At 35.8% G+C, this 16,936-nt stretch overlaps 1 protein-coding gene across 1 annotated transcript; it reads left to right on the top strand.

Moving 5' to 3' along the window:
* Positions 1-804: 804 nt before the first annotated feature.
* GRHL3 (grainyhead like transcription factor 3) lies at positions 805-15,400 on the top strand. The gene is made up of 16 exons (XM_053454699.1): positions 805-933; positions 7,206-7,392; positions 7,687-7,748; positions 7,905-8,238; positions 8,329-8,408; positions 8,639-8,792; positions 9,725-9,836; positions 10,080-10,174; positions 10,816-10,974; positions 11,157-11,235; positions 11,543-11,676; positions 12,155-12,186; positions 12,793-12,881; positions 13,087-13,172; positions 13,285-13,349; positions 14,233-15,400. Exons 1-16 carry the CDS (start codon positions 917-919, stop codon positions 14,345-14,347), a joined length of 1,800 nt encoding a protein of 599 aa, XP_053310674.1. The 5' UTR covers positions 805-916; the 3' UTR covers positions 14,348-15,400.
* Positions 15,401-16,936: the final 1,536 nt, after the last annotated feature.

A 16,936-nucleotide genomic window follows, 5' to 3' on the forward strand; every position in this document is an offset into this window, starting at 1 on the left:
AACCAGCTCACGGATCTATTATTGAATGCATTGTGCGCCATAGTATTCCTCTTTTGGGAATCAAGTAAACGAGATTCATATCTCTTATATTCATATATGTAACCATTCTGGCTAGGTATATGTATCTCTATATAGTTAATATTATTGACATACTAAATATTAAGCTCTTTACATCCAATATGTAAACTGAGTGCTGTTCTTGTCGATTTATGTTTTTGTAAGTATAAATGCATTAACAGTTCACTAGAGAACATTTTGAAAACATTAAATACATTAAAATGAAAGACCATAAAAATAGCTAATATGATCGTCAAGAGACTGTTTATAGTCTACAGTTTGTACAGTGAAATAAACATGTTTTATGGCGCCCTTGTATTTACCTTCTGACAGTAAATATAAAAAAATAAATAAAAAAAAAGGAATTGAGAAAGGTGTCACTTCTTAAACAAATATCAGATTTTATATTTTGGGAAAAGAAGTTAAGCAGCAGCTAGATCGTTTTATTGTTCAACCACAAGTCATCGACAAGCAAAGACACGTTTTGTAGTTTTGGTTAAGTTTCGCCTGAAGTCTGAGTTTCTTTTATTTTTTTTTCTTTCCTTTGTATACCTGTCATTGGGGGAGGTGTTTGCTTAGCTCCGGTTCATTCATATGCTTGCTGTGGTTAACCAAGAGTTAAGTGCTGCACCTGTTGAGGTGTGCCTGTCTTAAGGCACCTGTTTCATCGGCCAATCAGCTGCTGAGTTACCCAAGAGCCCACCTGTCAGCGAAAAATGCCTGCACACAAATCCTCGGGCATATATCTTAACACATCAGTCTAATACTTCATTCTACAGGGAATGTTTGTCTGTGTTTAACAAGAATTAAGAAAGCACAGGACAGCAGAGATTACTTAGACAGCTGAAGATTGGGGAAAATGTCCAATGAACTTGAGTAAGTACATCTTCTCTTATAACACCACTGGGTAACAATTTCAAGAACCTATTGTATATCATTCAGTTTTTTTCATGATTTTTTTTTTCCAATAATATAATTGAAAAGTCACAAGTATGTAGAATTTTCACAGAGAATTGTCGAGAAACTTCGAGTATTTATTCCTCAATGTTGTAATGTAACTCTAATCTGGTGTAGACAGTGTATATGAAATACACTATCAAGTAACTGTAATTATATCCCACAGTAAATAAAATAGTAAATAACTACTCAGGGGTAAAAGATATTTCATTGACTTATAAGCATGAAGTAATGTTATCTTGATTTTTAGTTTCCATCCATATAAGGATATAAGGGTACCTATATATATGTGTATATATATATATATATATATATATATATATATATATCTATACCGGTATATGTTTTTATATATATATATATATATATAGTTTGAAGTCCCATCAAGAGTGTATGCCTGTTTTATAAAGTATATTGAAATGCCATACATGTTCTGTTACATATCTGCGCTGTCAGTGTTCCATTTGAATGTAGAGTTTTATCATTATAAGAATATTATTTATTAAAAGTATTTAAATTGAAGATATGTGCTTTAATGAAATCTGTAGGACTGAGTGTGGATTTTCAAACCAGAGTTAAGCATTAAGTTAAATTCCCATCTATTGTTATGTTAAGACCTATCGTCATATAATTTCTCATTAAATGTATCTGCAGTTATGGTGTTTCTTCATAATACTTTGTTGCCCGTATTGTTAATAGTCAAAGCATAAATCTAAAATCTTCAATTCTGAAGGTTACTAAGTAATAACTGATATAAAAGCTATTTGCAAAATCAGCCTTCTTATTTTGTTTTGGATTTCCACATTAGATATCAGACAGTTTATTGAAACTGGCCTACCTTTGAGGAAGATATCAGTAAATAGTAGAAACACTGTGCTTGGCTATTTTGCTGAATCACATCATTTTAAGCGCTGGGAAATTGTTAAAAATGATTTGCGAAAGATAAAACTGATTGCTTAAAGGATGACGTGTTTTAAAGTGTTTTTATATGGATCAGCGTGCACTAAGCTGGAGATTTATATGAATTCCAGCAATAAAACAAAATCCTTATAAAATAAGAAGCATATAATCCACCTAATTAGAGTCTCTTAAACAATATGCTTCTCTTAAAAACTGGTGTGGCTTTCCGAGAGGACACTTAACTCCTTAACGTCTGAGACTGGAGGGCCTTACAGTAAATTCCCAAATGGGACCTTTTGAAACAAGCACCAGGGGCACAAAAAGTCTGGGTCCCTCAGACTGTAGTTTCATCCTAGTTTCACTCCAAAACCCTTGCAAAAAAAAGGCTAACGTGTGGCCTATTCTCATTACTATAGCGGTTCCATTCATTAGGCCAGACGTAAACACACATCCCTCGAAAACCCCTTGACACAAAAGCTCACTCATAATGAACTGCTTTGACTCCAATATTCATATAGGTAGAGATAACATCACGAAAGCTTTTGTAAATTCACTTGTTTTTGTTCTGTCTCTTGTAGTGATATGTTAATTAATTAGATACTGATGCAGCACAATAAAAGGATTTCTTGATGTCATATATCATGACACATAAATAGTTAATATGTCCCCTATAATTTATTACAGATAAGGATTCTATTAATTTTTTTTTTTAGATTTTCAATATTCCATATATAGCTACTACCCATACATCTATTTGTCAAAGCTATATAAAGGAGGTTAAAATCACATTTTAAAACATTTTCAGAGACAGCAGTTAAAAAGGAATTCCTTATTGATCCCAACAACTTGTACTATTTCTACGTTAGTTAATTTCCCATTTTCAAAATCTTTTGTCGCATGTACTTTTCTTTGGTTTATTTTTCTCTTTCCTTTCTTTAATCTTCAAACGTATCACTCTGTAAAGTCTTACTGTCAAAGATAGAGTTGCCATATCAGCCAGTTTTTTAGTGGACACATATCACACAGGTTGCTGACCAGCACCTATAATGCCAACATAAAGGATGTGGGATATATAATTCAGGGAAGCACTTTATAGGTGCTTACTAAAATGTAAAAATAAGATATTTCCAGAAAAAACAGCCCCCCCCCCAAAAAAACCCAACATAGCTAAGAATCTGTCTAGTTCATCCACCTAATTTTGTTAGTTTGGCACTGATTGAACCACCTCATTTAAGTCCTGTTGGCTCTGTCCAATAATATTATTTCTCCCCTTCTGCATATCTCAATTTTTGAGGCATTGAACCCAAGACTGATTTGTTTGCTCAAATCCAACAAGGCATTCAACAAGATCCAGTATACAGGATTACATTAATAATCTCTGCGCTTCTTCAAGACACAGATCATTGATTCTTTTCACCGTTACGACCATTTAAACATTCAGCAAACAAAGGGAAGCAAATCTTAGCAACCTCCACAACATCTTCACAAAAGTACAAAAGGAATATCATGAGCACAGTCTACTGGGATACATTTTCATAATAAGCTCCGGTTATCTTATATCCAATGTCATATCCAACGTTATCGTATAGGCAGCAAGTAGGGACTTCGAACAAAGTGGATTGTAACCAAGCAGTGCAGGTCACAACAGAGGGCTTTAAAAATGCTGTGTGTTCTATTAGCATACAAATACTAATTGTGATAAGCCATGGCTGCTGTTGTGTAAGCCACAGAGTGATGTAAACAAACAAAGAAGCTGGTTTCAAAGTGCTGCGGAAGCACACGTTCTTGTCCTTTAATTTGTGGTTTATTTCATGATGCAGATTATAGCAGAAGCCCATCCCAGCAATACAAACATGACATGATTCACCGTGAACTAATGTGATTTGTAGGTGTCTGACCGTTAATTCCTCTATATTAATGAAAGGTTATTAAAAACAAAAAAAAAAAAACAAAGGTTGATGAGCCATTGGGTGTTTCAGGTATTATGACAGCACTAAGAGATTTTTGTTAACCTCTGGAGTCCTGGATCATTTTAGACCATTGATTATAATACCCAAGTTAGCCAGAAGATACAAATATTATATACAGTATACGATGTTTTTTTAAGGAGTTACATCTTAAGCCACTGAAAATACATCACTTTTAAAATAAAACACCCAAAAACTATGGTTTTGGCCAATCATATACTCATTTATATTCATCAGAATAATAATAAACAGAAAAAGTAAAAATTACAAGAATGTAGACAGAATCAGTAGGATGATCATCCATTTTATGAGGGCAGTCATGCACACTGCAAAATGGAAGCCAAGCTTCATCAACATTTTTTTTATACGTTCAGACTTTGGTAGTGGTCGAGGAAAATAAAGTTTAAATAGTGTGAATACCGTGTTTTTTTATTGCCGAAAATAATGAAGTATAGTGGAACATATGCAATAAGCCACTGTCAGGACTCGTAATTCATAAAAAAAAAAGCCAACCACAGAATTCTGATAGTTGTAGACAAATTTTTGTTAAGCACAGTGTGTTATAAAACAACCAAGACTCAAAGTAAGGTATAAGAAGGTTGGGACAGGTGCTAACCTTAACTATCACACAGTTCTTGGAATTGACAGGCTGGGGTTGGCAGCATATTTTATTAATCTTCAAGAGACATTTGATCTACAATGTGGATATAGGTAGATTTACCAAGCTAATATCCATTGACGAGGGAGATCAGTGGGTAGGTACAACTTAAAATTGATATAAAGCACCAGAAAATGAATGTGTGTGTATATATATATATATATATATATATATATATATATATATATATATATAAAACAATGTGTGTTGGTTGAGCATTTATACTTTTTTCAAGTATGGAAAATATTTTTACTGAATGTCAACAGGAAAAGCTTTTATTTTTAGATCAGTAAGGCAAAAGCACCTAGACCCATCTGAGCAGGCCATGATTTGCATACCTTCAGTTCACTCTCTGTGTACAGCCCCCATGGAATTGTCTTGTTTTTCTAGGTGTCTCTAGAAATTGTTATACATAAGCTCATGAATTAAATAAGTAAGTCCAGTTTGTTAAAATAAAGTTTTTTAAATATAAGATAGACAGTTAGATATAAAAACGTTCAACTTGCCCTAAGACTCTCACCTCCACCCTCTACAAGGATTCTAGATCACTAGTGGACCTAAGCAGCTTTTTGTTCTGCTTCTATTGAACAGCTTTTATCACACTCTCTGTAGTCCAGACTTATTGTTATTAAACATTCATCACTTATATTTTATAGATGACAATCACAAGTGATGGCCAACACCATTTATTGCCACATCTTGGAAACATGTTTCAGTTACATGACCAATGCATATATATTAAGTACAGGGCAAAAGACGAGTCAACTTTGGTCAATAAGGTTAGCTAGAACATAGAGGGGTTGCCGTTTTTTTTTGCACTTTGGATATCCTCATCCATCTCTTTTCTCTTTCTGAGGGTTAACTGTAAATATCTTATAATTAAGCATATGCTTGGGGAGTTTCTATAGATTTTCAGATTTGGAGCAAAGTATAATTAAGTAAATATATGCCAGCGGGGCTTCACTGGCAGGGATTTGACAGATATATTAATAGCCACACAGTATCATTGAAGTGACATCATCATGGAAAATAGAGCTGATTTTGGATTGTCATATTTAATCTTGTGCAATGGCATTGAGTAATTGTGTACAACAAAATGTTATTTCATAATACTGTACTAGATTGCAAATCATTCCGTGCAAAGTTCCTTCTGCTAAACCTTTCAGGATACAGCTTCCTTGTAGAAGCGAACAGGAACTCGCTAACTATATCTTTATAGGGATGTTTCTCAATGGGCCCGGGAAATATGACGAGCAAGTAAAATAAGATTCCAATAGGCTTGTTTTGCAAATGAAAAAGTGTTTTTTTGTGTCTGGAAATTTGAAATCTCTAAATCTAAAATCTCCCCTACACGGTTCAAGGTTTTGTGTAACCCTTTGTGTGCCCCGTAAGCAAATGACCCAAGCTGCTTCTGTGGTATTTAAAGTGTTAACGTTAAATCAATAAAAAAAAATATATCCTGATTACTTTCCTTTCGCTGATTGAAAAATGTGTCTTTTTTTTCTCTATGACAAAAGCATAATGATAGGAGCGGTCAAAAGTAAAGAAAACCCAGCTTATAGCAATCTAGAGAGAGAGCAAACGAGGAAAAAGAAAGGCTGTGAATAATGAAAGGAGGAGATGTATTAAAATAACACAGGCAGGTGCCTTTCCACTTGGGTGAACCTGTAACCTCTCTGAGCCGGGCTGGCTGCTGAAATTAGCCTGTGTTTGCATTGCCATCAATGCAGGGCTCATGGGAGGAATATTTACAATATAACCTGTCATCCACATCAGCAAGTGTCTGACTTCTCGGTGTGTGGCAGCCACTGGAGACGAGACAGAGATCCTGCTATTAAATGAGAAAAGGGAACACCATACTCGCTATATTAAAACATAATCATGGTTAAAATTATATATATATATATATATATATATATATATGGACTGAATAACAGACAGATTAATGAATTGAATTTGGTCATTCCTGATACATAATCGATGGCAGCTTGTGAATTGCTTCTTTCTAGTCACTTACGTTCCATTTAAATACCCACCCAGTCTAAAAGCATCTGAGATTTGTCATCCTCCATCATTATCAACAAGAACGACACAATAGATAATAACAAAAAGTGGCAGGTCATTAATATGAAATAAATGGTTTCCACAGGACAAAGGCCAAAGCGGATTTCAGAACAGTGTTTGCTTTTTGTAGCTCCATGTGTTCCCAACTAATTCTTTTTTCATTTTTCTAAACACTTAAAACAGGAAGGCACACACGCAGATTTTACCTAGATTTACTTCTATACACTTGGACAATTTTGAAATGTATTTGTTCTAGGTAGTTGTCTGGCACTTGTCATCATCATCATCACCCTAAGGTGTGATTTATTTGATTCTGAGGAAAAGATTTATACATTGATAAAAAAGGGCTGCGATGTAAATAATTTCAATAACCACCAAACTTTTCTTGTATGTGCCTCTAATTCTTTACAGAAAACACTCTGTTTTAATTGTAACAAACTTTCTGTGATGCTTTTTCATCTCTGTGTTAATAAATGAAGCAACACATATATTTGTGCCCGTGGCTTTACCAGTTTAAATATTTTATGAATAATTGCATGCTGTTTTCAACTATTTGATACAGAACCAGCACCTTAATCCATATTATCTTGTTTTGTTGACAGTTACCGGCCAGTCATGCTTATACAGAACGAAAGCATCAATTTCCAGAAGTATTCCTACTCCAACGAGGACGATGTATGGTCCAAATATTTAGAGAATCCCATGACGGCAGCAAGCAAAGCAATGATGAGAGCAAATGGAGATGACGAGGGCGTAGCTGCCCTGAGTTTCCTCTATGACTATTATAGGGTAACTATTCCCATATTACCCAAATGGCAGACATCAAAATCACGTGACCTAATAGGTAGAACTAGAACTTCCATAATTCTCAGCCAACCACTGGCCAACCACTCAATTTTCTTTTAGTATATAGCTAAAGAGCTACTTGTTTTAAGTGAGAGACAGCTCATCTGACCATACGTCATTCCATATTCTAACATGGATTGACGTCGAAAATTACCCCTACAACTCTTTTGTTTCTGCTATCTGGTTATGATATATCTATATACCCAAATTTTAATATTGTATCTCCTACCATTTTAGGTTCCTAAAGAAAAGAGAATTATACATCCAGGATCGACAGGACGCTGTGAACAAGTTAAAAGGTGAGTTGACTATGGAGGTCGTGAATTTGTCTGCATGTAATGGTGGTAATAGTTAACAGGAACATTTGGATATGTGAAGTTTGACCTATGCTATAAGACTGTGGCTTTTTCTTTATATGTTTTGCAAACGAATATTTTTGTTTTTGTTTATTTTAGGAACTGCACTGAATATGACTCAGACATTTCATCTTTTGATAACACAAACCAGCTGATAAAATTCCTTTCCGACAGTGCCTCCTCTACTCAGGACTATACAGACACACACAAAAAGAACAGTTATATGACTCTAGACTGTCTGATCAATCCCAGCAAAATGACCCTACCGCCAACCACCAAGCTAGATAACGATACCCATGAAGACTTCCTTGGAAACACATGCGATGCTTATGAAAAGAACCCACTCAATTCCCTCTTCGATCCCTTACATGTTCCAGCCCAACAACAAAGATGGCAACCAGACAGTACTTTTAAAGAAGACACCCCCACAGAGGTAGAGTCCTTATATCATGCTTGTTCCCAGGCTAAATGCCCCAACAGCTATTTCTTTTGTATGCTAAAATTGTGTTTTGTTTCATTCCAGCCCCTCATATTTAGTGATATTCTCAGAAACCAGGCAGAATCTACCTGCTCAGAGGAGTATCTCTCAGCTGAAGCAAATCGGTGAGTATTTCGACATAAATCTGTTTGAAGGTGGGGAAGTAGCTCTTGTTATTGAATCCACAGATACAAACCATTAAAAAAGGTATGCTCGTTGCTCGCAGCCTTTTAAAAAAAAAATAACCACCTTAGAGACTGCCTTCCTGCCGATAAACATATGACAGGCTTCCCTGAAAGTTGCCTTTTTTTAAAATGATTGGCTGATTAAATATGGCCTCCTGCTGTCCCTGCAGAGACTTTGAGTACACATTGGAGTCCCCCAAAGCAATTCACGTGAAGTCTGGAGATTCACCAATGGCCTATCTCAACAAAGGACAGTTTTACCCTGTCAACCTTAGGACAACAGAGAACAGAAAATGCTTGCCTCTTTCTTCCAACAAAGTCAAGGTATGTTAAAAGCTGATGAGGCAAAGCACTGGTGCAGTTAATATTGTTGGACGACCAACCCAACATGTTTTCAGGATGATAGACACACACAAACATTTCTCAGTAATGCATTAGTTAACAATTACTAGCCACCTCTGCTTAAACAGGCATAACCCTACATTTCTAGTCTGGTTTTTTGATAGATGATTATATCAAAGTAATTTCAGGCTTAAGATTGATTATATGGTATTTTATTTTTTCTACGTTAGAAATTTATATATACTTTCTTTTTTTTATCCAAGAGCATAGGCTTATAACAAAACCAATGCCAGTTAAAAAAAAACAGCCACAGTGAAAAGCAGGATCAAGAAGAATTTTACTGGACATTGATAAATAGGACCACGCAATGAACAAACTCCTATAGAATAAGTGACCTTAAGAAAGAGCGAATGCCGCTATTTCTGCAAATCTAGTGAAATTACATGAGTCATTGAGAATACAAGACTCATTCTGCCTGCAAACAAACTAAGTGTACGAGTGGCGTTTGCATACATCGACATGTCTGCTCTGATTAACTACCTCCTTTTCAGCCTTCGCAAAAGACCTTAACCCATTAAGATAGAAAACTGAATAGCAGTTGTTTCTCTTGTGTACACAGCAAACTGTTCACATTTCCCTTTTGTATTAGGGCTGGATATATCAACATACGTAGATCTAAAACGCAATAGGTGTAGTGTCCTAGAAATGTGTTTTTCCTTACTTTTTTTTTAATAAGGATGAAGGTTTTCAGTATAAAAGGGAGTAATGTAATATTTGTGCCAATCCCCAGCAAAAGGTATACATAAAATATACCGGTATATATAAAATTATTCCAAGAAAGCCTCTCACTGGACTTTTTTGTTAGTCATACAGTACAATAACTATCATTAAGTCAATGCCTGTCATTTTTGTAGAGTGTTGTCATGGTTGTCTTCGACAATGAGAAAAACCCAGAAGAGCAACTAAAACGCTGGAAACACTGGCATTCAAGACAGCCAACTGCTAAACAAAGAGTCATCGATGTTGGTACGTTCAACCATATTTATACTGTATATCTCTGAAAAAAAGATGGTCTAAAATACCAGAAACAAATTGTTGAATAAATATCTTGACCTTTTAGATCTTTGAAATGATTAGCTTGTGTTCTGTGAGACAGGCCAAATTAAATATGTATTCTTTTGTTGTTAGAATGGATTCTGGTCTAATTTAACTATACTCCCATATAACTTATTGACATGTTGGACCTTATGCAATGTGTGTTCCTTCCAGCTGACTACAAGGAAAACTGTAACACTGTGGAGAGCATCGAGGAAGTGGCCTACAATGCTTTATCTTTTGTGTGGAACATCAATGAAGAAGCTAAGGTATAGCCACTTATCACTGTATAATACTTATAAGTCTCCTTTAAAATATGTCTTCTTTGCACCCAAACATCCTTAGCTTAAGATATAATATAAAACCCCTGCAAAAAAAATGATGTAGCCAAGAAAAAATAAGGGTTGGTTTCATAAAACCATTCTGTAGATGAAAGGCAGAGATTATTGCCTGGCAGAGAGGACAGCAGTTGGAACTGTTTCCATAAAACCATTGTTCTCAAAGGGGGGGGGTGTTTCACTCTGGGTGGGTTTGATGCCTAGAGCAAATTCAACTGAATGTAAAGTTCTCTATGGATTATTTGTAATTGAGTGAAACCAGTTGGCAAGGAGACAGGTGAAATCACTAACATTTTAGTACTTAAAATTCAGTTGTACTTCGTATCAGTACACAATTTTAATGACACTATTCTGTGGGTTTGTGTGTATGTGTGTGTTTTTGTGTATGTATGTATCACGATTAACATTTGATTCATGTGTACAAAGGCACAGATTTTACGCTATTTAAAACTTCAAATAAATTGTAAATTTGTAAATTACAACATCAGCAACTGAGTTATTAAAATAGCTCCTTGCTATATGTATCGTATATGGAATATGTTGTCCGTATTAAAATATCTCTCTTTCTTTAGATATTCATTGGCATCAACTGCCTGAGTACAGACTTCTCCTCTCAAAAGGGTGTAAAGGGCGTTCCTCTAAATCTCCAGATTGACACCTATGACTACGACACAGGCGTAAAGAGGCTCATTCACCGGGCCGTCTGCCAGATCAAAATATTCTGTGATAAGGTATGATTCCAAAATTAGACCTTTATAGCTCCAGTCACAATGTCTTGCTCCGGAACCTTCTGAATCCTGAAACGTCAGACCAGTCCCAGTTTAACGTTATTTGATTACACATGTTAAAAGCTACATTCTGGAAATGGTGTGATGTAATTAAAATGCAACTTTTTAAAATATTTTTGTTACAGGGAGCTGAACGAAAGATGCGAGATGAAGAACGCAAACAATTCAGAAGAAAAGGAAAATGTGCAGAACCTAATAACAAAGGTATATATTAGATTACTGGAAACTAGAGGGGTTTTTTTAAAATATGGAAGGACGTCACGGACGGATTCCGAGCCAAATCTTGGCAGGCACTGTGGGGTTAAGGGACTCTTGGTTAGTGGGTCAACAGCAGTGTTGCCCCTTCCGACATCTGCTCATGAAGTAAGTAGACTGAACTAGTACGTCTACCACCAATGCATGGGATTGGTAACCATCTGGACACTCACCACAGCATGATAGAAAGCCTCAGCAGGACAAACTATTTGTTTGTTTATTCATAATGCTAATGCCCTTCTTTTCTATAAAACAGATATAAAGGCTCCCGTGCTCTCAGGATACAGAGGGACAGACATCACATATCTCAGGCCAGTGACGGATATGGAAACTCAGCCAGTATTGTTCATTCCCAACATTCATTTCTCCAACCTTCAACGATGTGGAATAGTAAGTATTTGCTGTTAAAATGTAATTTTTATGTATGATTGTAGCAGGATTTTATTAACAAGCAAGCTATGGCCTTTTATTGAGGTCTCTTCTTCAAGCTGTAATGGAAACATGTCCGGTATTGTACTTGAAAAATAGTTAGTATATCATTATGTTTCATATACTTTATTGTCCTGTTTACTCACTGATTGAAAAAAAAATGAATTCCTGCTATGGGTATGATTTCATTGTGTTGTGTTTATATTTCTTAAGCACAACCAAGTCATCTACTGGTTCAACAGCAACCACAGGAATTCAACAAGACAAACACTTCTTTCATTGTAGGATTTAGCGCTGGGCAGTTCAGGATTAGGGACAGTGCATTGTCCTTTTAAGCATAGACACCATGGAAGCAAAAGAGAATGTGTTCTACACCTTTGATTGTTTTAGCTTTTCAGTAATTGTGACCTGACAAATTTTTCTTTCTTTTCATCTCTAGGTACTTCCTGCTATCACAGAAAACAATGACAGGTAAGATAGATATAGAAATGCTGAGCCCTTCCTTTAATGAAGAATTGAGAAACAATATGTTAGCGTTATACAAACTGTGTAAGAATTCCATATATTAAAGGGAAAAAGAGGTCTTTTCTTTTTGAATCAGGAATATTTTAACAATGATCTTCCATGAAGAAATATTTTTAGAGAGACCATAGGAGGTTTGCATTTTAGCGAATACATTTCAAGTATTATGACCTTCACAGGAGACAAACCTTCCGTCCTGTAGACGTTTGTTATGAAAACATCCCATAGACAACAAAATGAAACAACTACCTTATCAGTTGTTCTTCCTCATTTTACACATATTTTACTATCTCAAAACAAACTATTTTGGAGAGTAATACGTCAATTACTGGCTGATGAACATGGTAGGTTATGTTTTTGTAGTGTCTTGGAAGAAAACAGTACACATGTAAGAAACAAGCCTAATAGAGATCTTTTATTTTGGCACTTTTTTTGGGAGTAAAAAGTTAAATACACGCCATGAACCAAAATTAGTATCTCTAGTTACAGAATGCAAATCTGTGAAAATAATTGTAAATGTTTGTTCATTCTTATAATGTCGTGCTTCTATTTCAGGTTAGGGTTGAAAAGAGGCTGTCAGTCCTTTACAGAAGGATTTGCTGTACCACCTTCCAAGCAACCAACAACAGAAAATTCACAAAGAGGTAGATTTCTTTTTTTTATAGAACTTCTGTTTATAATAAATGTTAAATTGATTCTTTGTAACAATACATGTACCGTATCAAAGTATTTTTTTTAAAGTAATGTGTTTTAAGTTAACATTGGTCCTCACTAAGACGCAAACTCAGCAATATACTTTTCCTTATACTTCAATGAAATTGCTAAAAAACTGTTGTTTCTTCCCTTCAGTATTGTTATATGTGAGGCGGGAATCAGAGGAAGTCTTTGATGCCTTAATGTTGAAGACACCTGATCTCAAGGGTTTAAGGAATGCGGTGAGTGTTAATAAGCGAGTTAAATGGCTAAATCTTATCATTTTACTAAACTTAAAGTTAAAGGCAGAATGCGACCACAATCTTATACTAACTTGTATCATCTATTTCACAGATCTCAGAAAAATATGGTTTACCTGAAGAAAGAATCAACAGAGTTTATAAAAAATGCAAACGGGGGTAAGTTCTTAATGTTGTTCTATGGAATAGAATAACATGTCCTGGTAGAGATTTTCTCCTTGCTAAGAAACAAAAACTAGGCACTTCAATTTAATATGTAACCCTTTAACATCTGACTTTCCCGGGCAGCGGCATGATTGATGAAATTATTTGACATGATCAAATAAAATGTAGGTCAAGATGACGAGGGTAACCTTTCTGATGTTCAGTAATTGAGGACTTTGTTATACTACATGTTATTTGTTACTTAACACCGACTTACCGTTAATCGGTTAGTCTGGCTATGATTAGAATTGTGTCCAGCAAGCTTACATCTACCAACAGAGCACAGTAATATGAGAGTGCTCACAGCAGTTGCCATTTTGTCCCTGAACGTCTTGGTTATGTACTACAGAACCTTATGCTCTTTTGATATTGTTACAGCATATTGTTCTCTGGAAGGTTTGGAAAGCTGACATTTGTATTGTTTCCAGATAAATGAATATCCACCTGGTTTTTAAAGGGTTAACTATCTAACCTACATCATTAAAAAAAAATGGTTCTGGCGAAAGATAACAATCAATTCTGCAAGCTCTGTTGACATTGGGAAAGAACAGCTAATGCTGAGTTGTTACTGGCATCTGTCCAAAGATCTGTCCCCTTAAAAAATGAAACCGAAGAATGAAATTGGTGGCTGGCTGCTTGTATTGCACAAGACAAGTCACGCATCTCACATTACAGCTAGAAAACGTCTAAGATTCTATGACATGGTTTAAGATGCAATTTACAACTAATATGTGCTTAGTTCTTTATTGGAGGTGTTACTAAACCAAGTAACCCAGGGAAACTTGTTCAATTTGTATGCATGTACCACAACATTAATATTATATTTATTTTCTTCTAGAATACTGGTTAACATGGACAACAATATCATTCGACACTATAGCAACCATGTGGCTTTTCTGCTTGACGTTACAGAAGTGGAAGGACATTTCCATGTTACGCTTAAGGAATTATAACAAATATACAGGACATCCTTAAAATCAAACAGACTCATGAGCCAGGGGATGAGACCCACATCTAACTAACCTCAAGACGATGCTCATTTCTTGCACTTGACCAAAGTCAAAAGAGCACAACTCTGCCAAGTATTTTAAAAGCACCGCATAAAAGGAACATTGACACGGGTCTTCATTGCCAAAGAAGATTTCCCTGTCCAGAAGGCCGTTTATTAAAGCTCTGAGTGAATGGTGTTTTTACTTTTGTTTTTGGTGTCCTCAGTTCTGACAAATGCAGACCATGGCCTCTGCATTTCAAATAGAGATGTTACAGTTGCGATTTCTGCAACAAAACTTTGCTTTGTAAATTTGTGCTATTGCTTATAAATACATGCATAGTGTTTATTTTAATACTCATTATTCATCATTTTATATTGATTTATGCAACAGTGTAAGATGAAACATCTGTTTATTTTTTTAATAATGTTAAACAAAGCTAAATTATCAAGTGAATCAATGTCTCACTTAAGGTACAGAAACTGTTTATGTTTCAAATATGTTGTTGTTTTATCACGGCTAGTACTGATCCATGTGTGCTTATGTAGGAAAGCTCCAAGCCTGGCCTGTCAGCTTGGTTTTGTCCTTTGGACCTGACAATTGTTATAGGGTAATGTTACACATCTAGCTGCTTATCTATTGACTCCTCTAATAGTCAAAACAAAATCTGAAATAGTCAACCTTTGTCATTGATTTCAGAGTTTGTTCAATTAATTTTTGGGGGTAAAATGTGACCCTGACTTGAGACATATGTACCATCAATATTATCATCTATTTTCTTATTCTGTTTCTTGCCGTATATATTTACAATGGAAAACAGCACAATGGGTTCTGAAAAAGGGCCTATTTTTTTAATTTTAGCTGCTGCCAACTTTGCTTGATATTGACAAGAAGTTACAATTTTATACATTTCCTGTTTTTAATGTCTCACATTTGTTGTATGTATTAATATCTTTTTGTATGTATTTTAATATACAGAGATGGATTTTTTATTTCAAAAAAAGTATTTTCACTTTTCTCAGTGTGTTCATTTATTGTGCTTAGCTGTATGAGAACATCAAAGTGATTGTGTTTACAACAAATGGAAAAGAAATTGCTCTTGGTTTGGATTATGAATTATGGCAACGCAAGTCCTTGAAAAAGTATATGATGCCATATCCAGTGCTCAGAAGAAAGTTTGTGGCACAAAGTGGGTGGCAGGTGGCATTGTCCTGTGTTAGGCCTAGGGTAGTGCTGAAGATTAATAAAACACTGATATAGGGCCAAAATATACCAAAAGGGATGGAACAGGAGGTAGACAAGGGTGGCTAGGTTGTTAGTGGTTTTAAGCAAATTAAATGGGAGCTATCTTAAATACAATTGATGAAAATGGATAATGTTATATATAAAGTAGTATTGTGAGAATTGTCAAGCTGGACTAGGCTTAAAATAAAATGCAATCAAAGTGCACTTTGATTCCTTTCCAGGACAGCTGAAGTATCATTAAGACATGCGTTTTGTCCTATTTCACTGCAGCTAGATTCATTTTTCTCTGTCATCGTTCTTTTTCTGTCGCTCCACTATGCCACTATCTCCACTGGCTTCCCATACCCTTCACAATTAAATTCAAATGCTTGACTCCTATAGAGCCCTTAACAACTCTGCACCTCCTTTATCTCTACCCTCCTATCCGAAAACACCCCTAACTGCTCTCTCCATTCCTCTCATGACATCCCTCTTCTACTGCCATTACATGTTCTCACTTCCTTATTCAGGATTTCACCCGTGCTGTACCCGTTCTGTGGAATTCCCTTCTCTGTTCCGTTAAACTCTCTAAAAACCCACCTTTTTCGAGAAGCTTACGACCTTTCTGCCTAACACTCTCATCATCCTAATCAAGCCATCTGAATGATCAATAAGCTCTATAGATCATCCCCATCCCAGCAGTCTTCTTCTATTGTTTCACTTCTGCATCAACCACCAACAAGATTGTAAGTTCCCAAGAGCTCCCTCTTCTCTTTTTGTACCAGTTTGTGTATTGTGTGCGATTTTAAATTATTCCACTGATTGTAACACTACAGAATCTGCTGGCACTACATAAATAAATGTAATGTAATTAAGGTCATAGAAATGCCATAAAACAGGATCAGGATACCAGAGATCACTGAAAAATGTATACACAGGATATCAGAAGTCAAGGAGAGTTGTGTTACGTAGCGGAGGTCAGGCTACCAGGATAACCATATACGAAATAAAAAGCTGGGAAGACTCAGAAGTATGCAGAGAAGAAGGACTATCCATAAGGGAGCCACAGTACAACTAAGCGCTGGCATTAAGGTTTTGCAGCTTTAAATAGCCTGAGGGGAGGTCCTGAAGCGTCAGTGGCAATCACGGACAATCACGCCCCTTATAAATATTGACCAGGCGTCCATGTGTGTGCAGCTGCCACAAGCTGCCGAGAGTAGTCCCAGTGATAGCGGGCAGAAGAGGATGCTGACCGGGAGCCCAGACTTCCAAAGGAAATATCTTGCATAGTCTTTTACATCAGGAAAATGGGCAGAACACATGGGTTGT

Source organism: Spea bombifrons, chromosome 2 (assembly GCF_027358695.1).
Source record: "Spea bombifrons isolate aSpeBom1 chromosome 2, aSpeBom1.2.pri, whole genome shotgun sequence".
Taxonomy (NCBI): Eukaryota; Metazoa; Chordata; class Amphibia; order Anura; family Pelobatidae; genus Spea; species Spea bombifrons.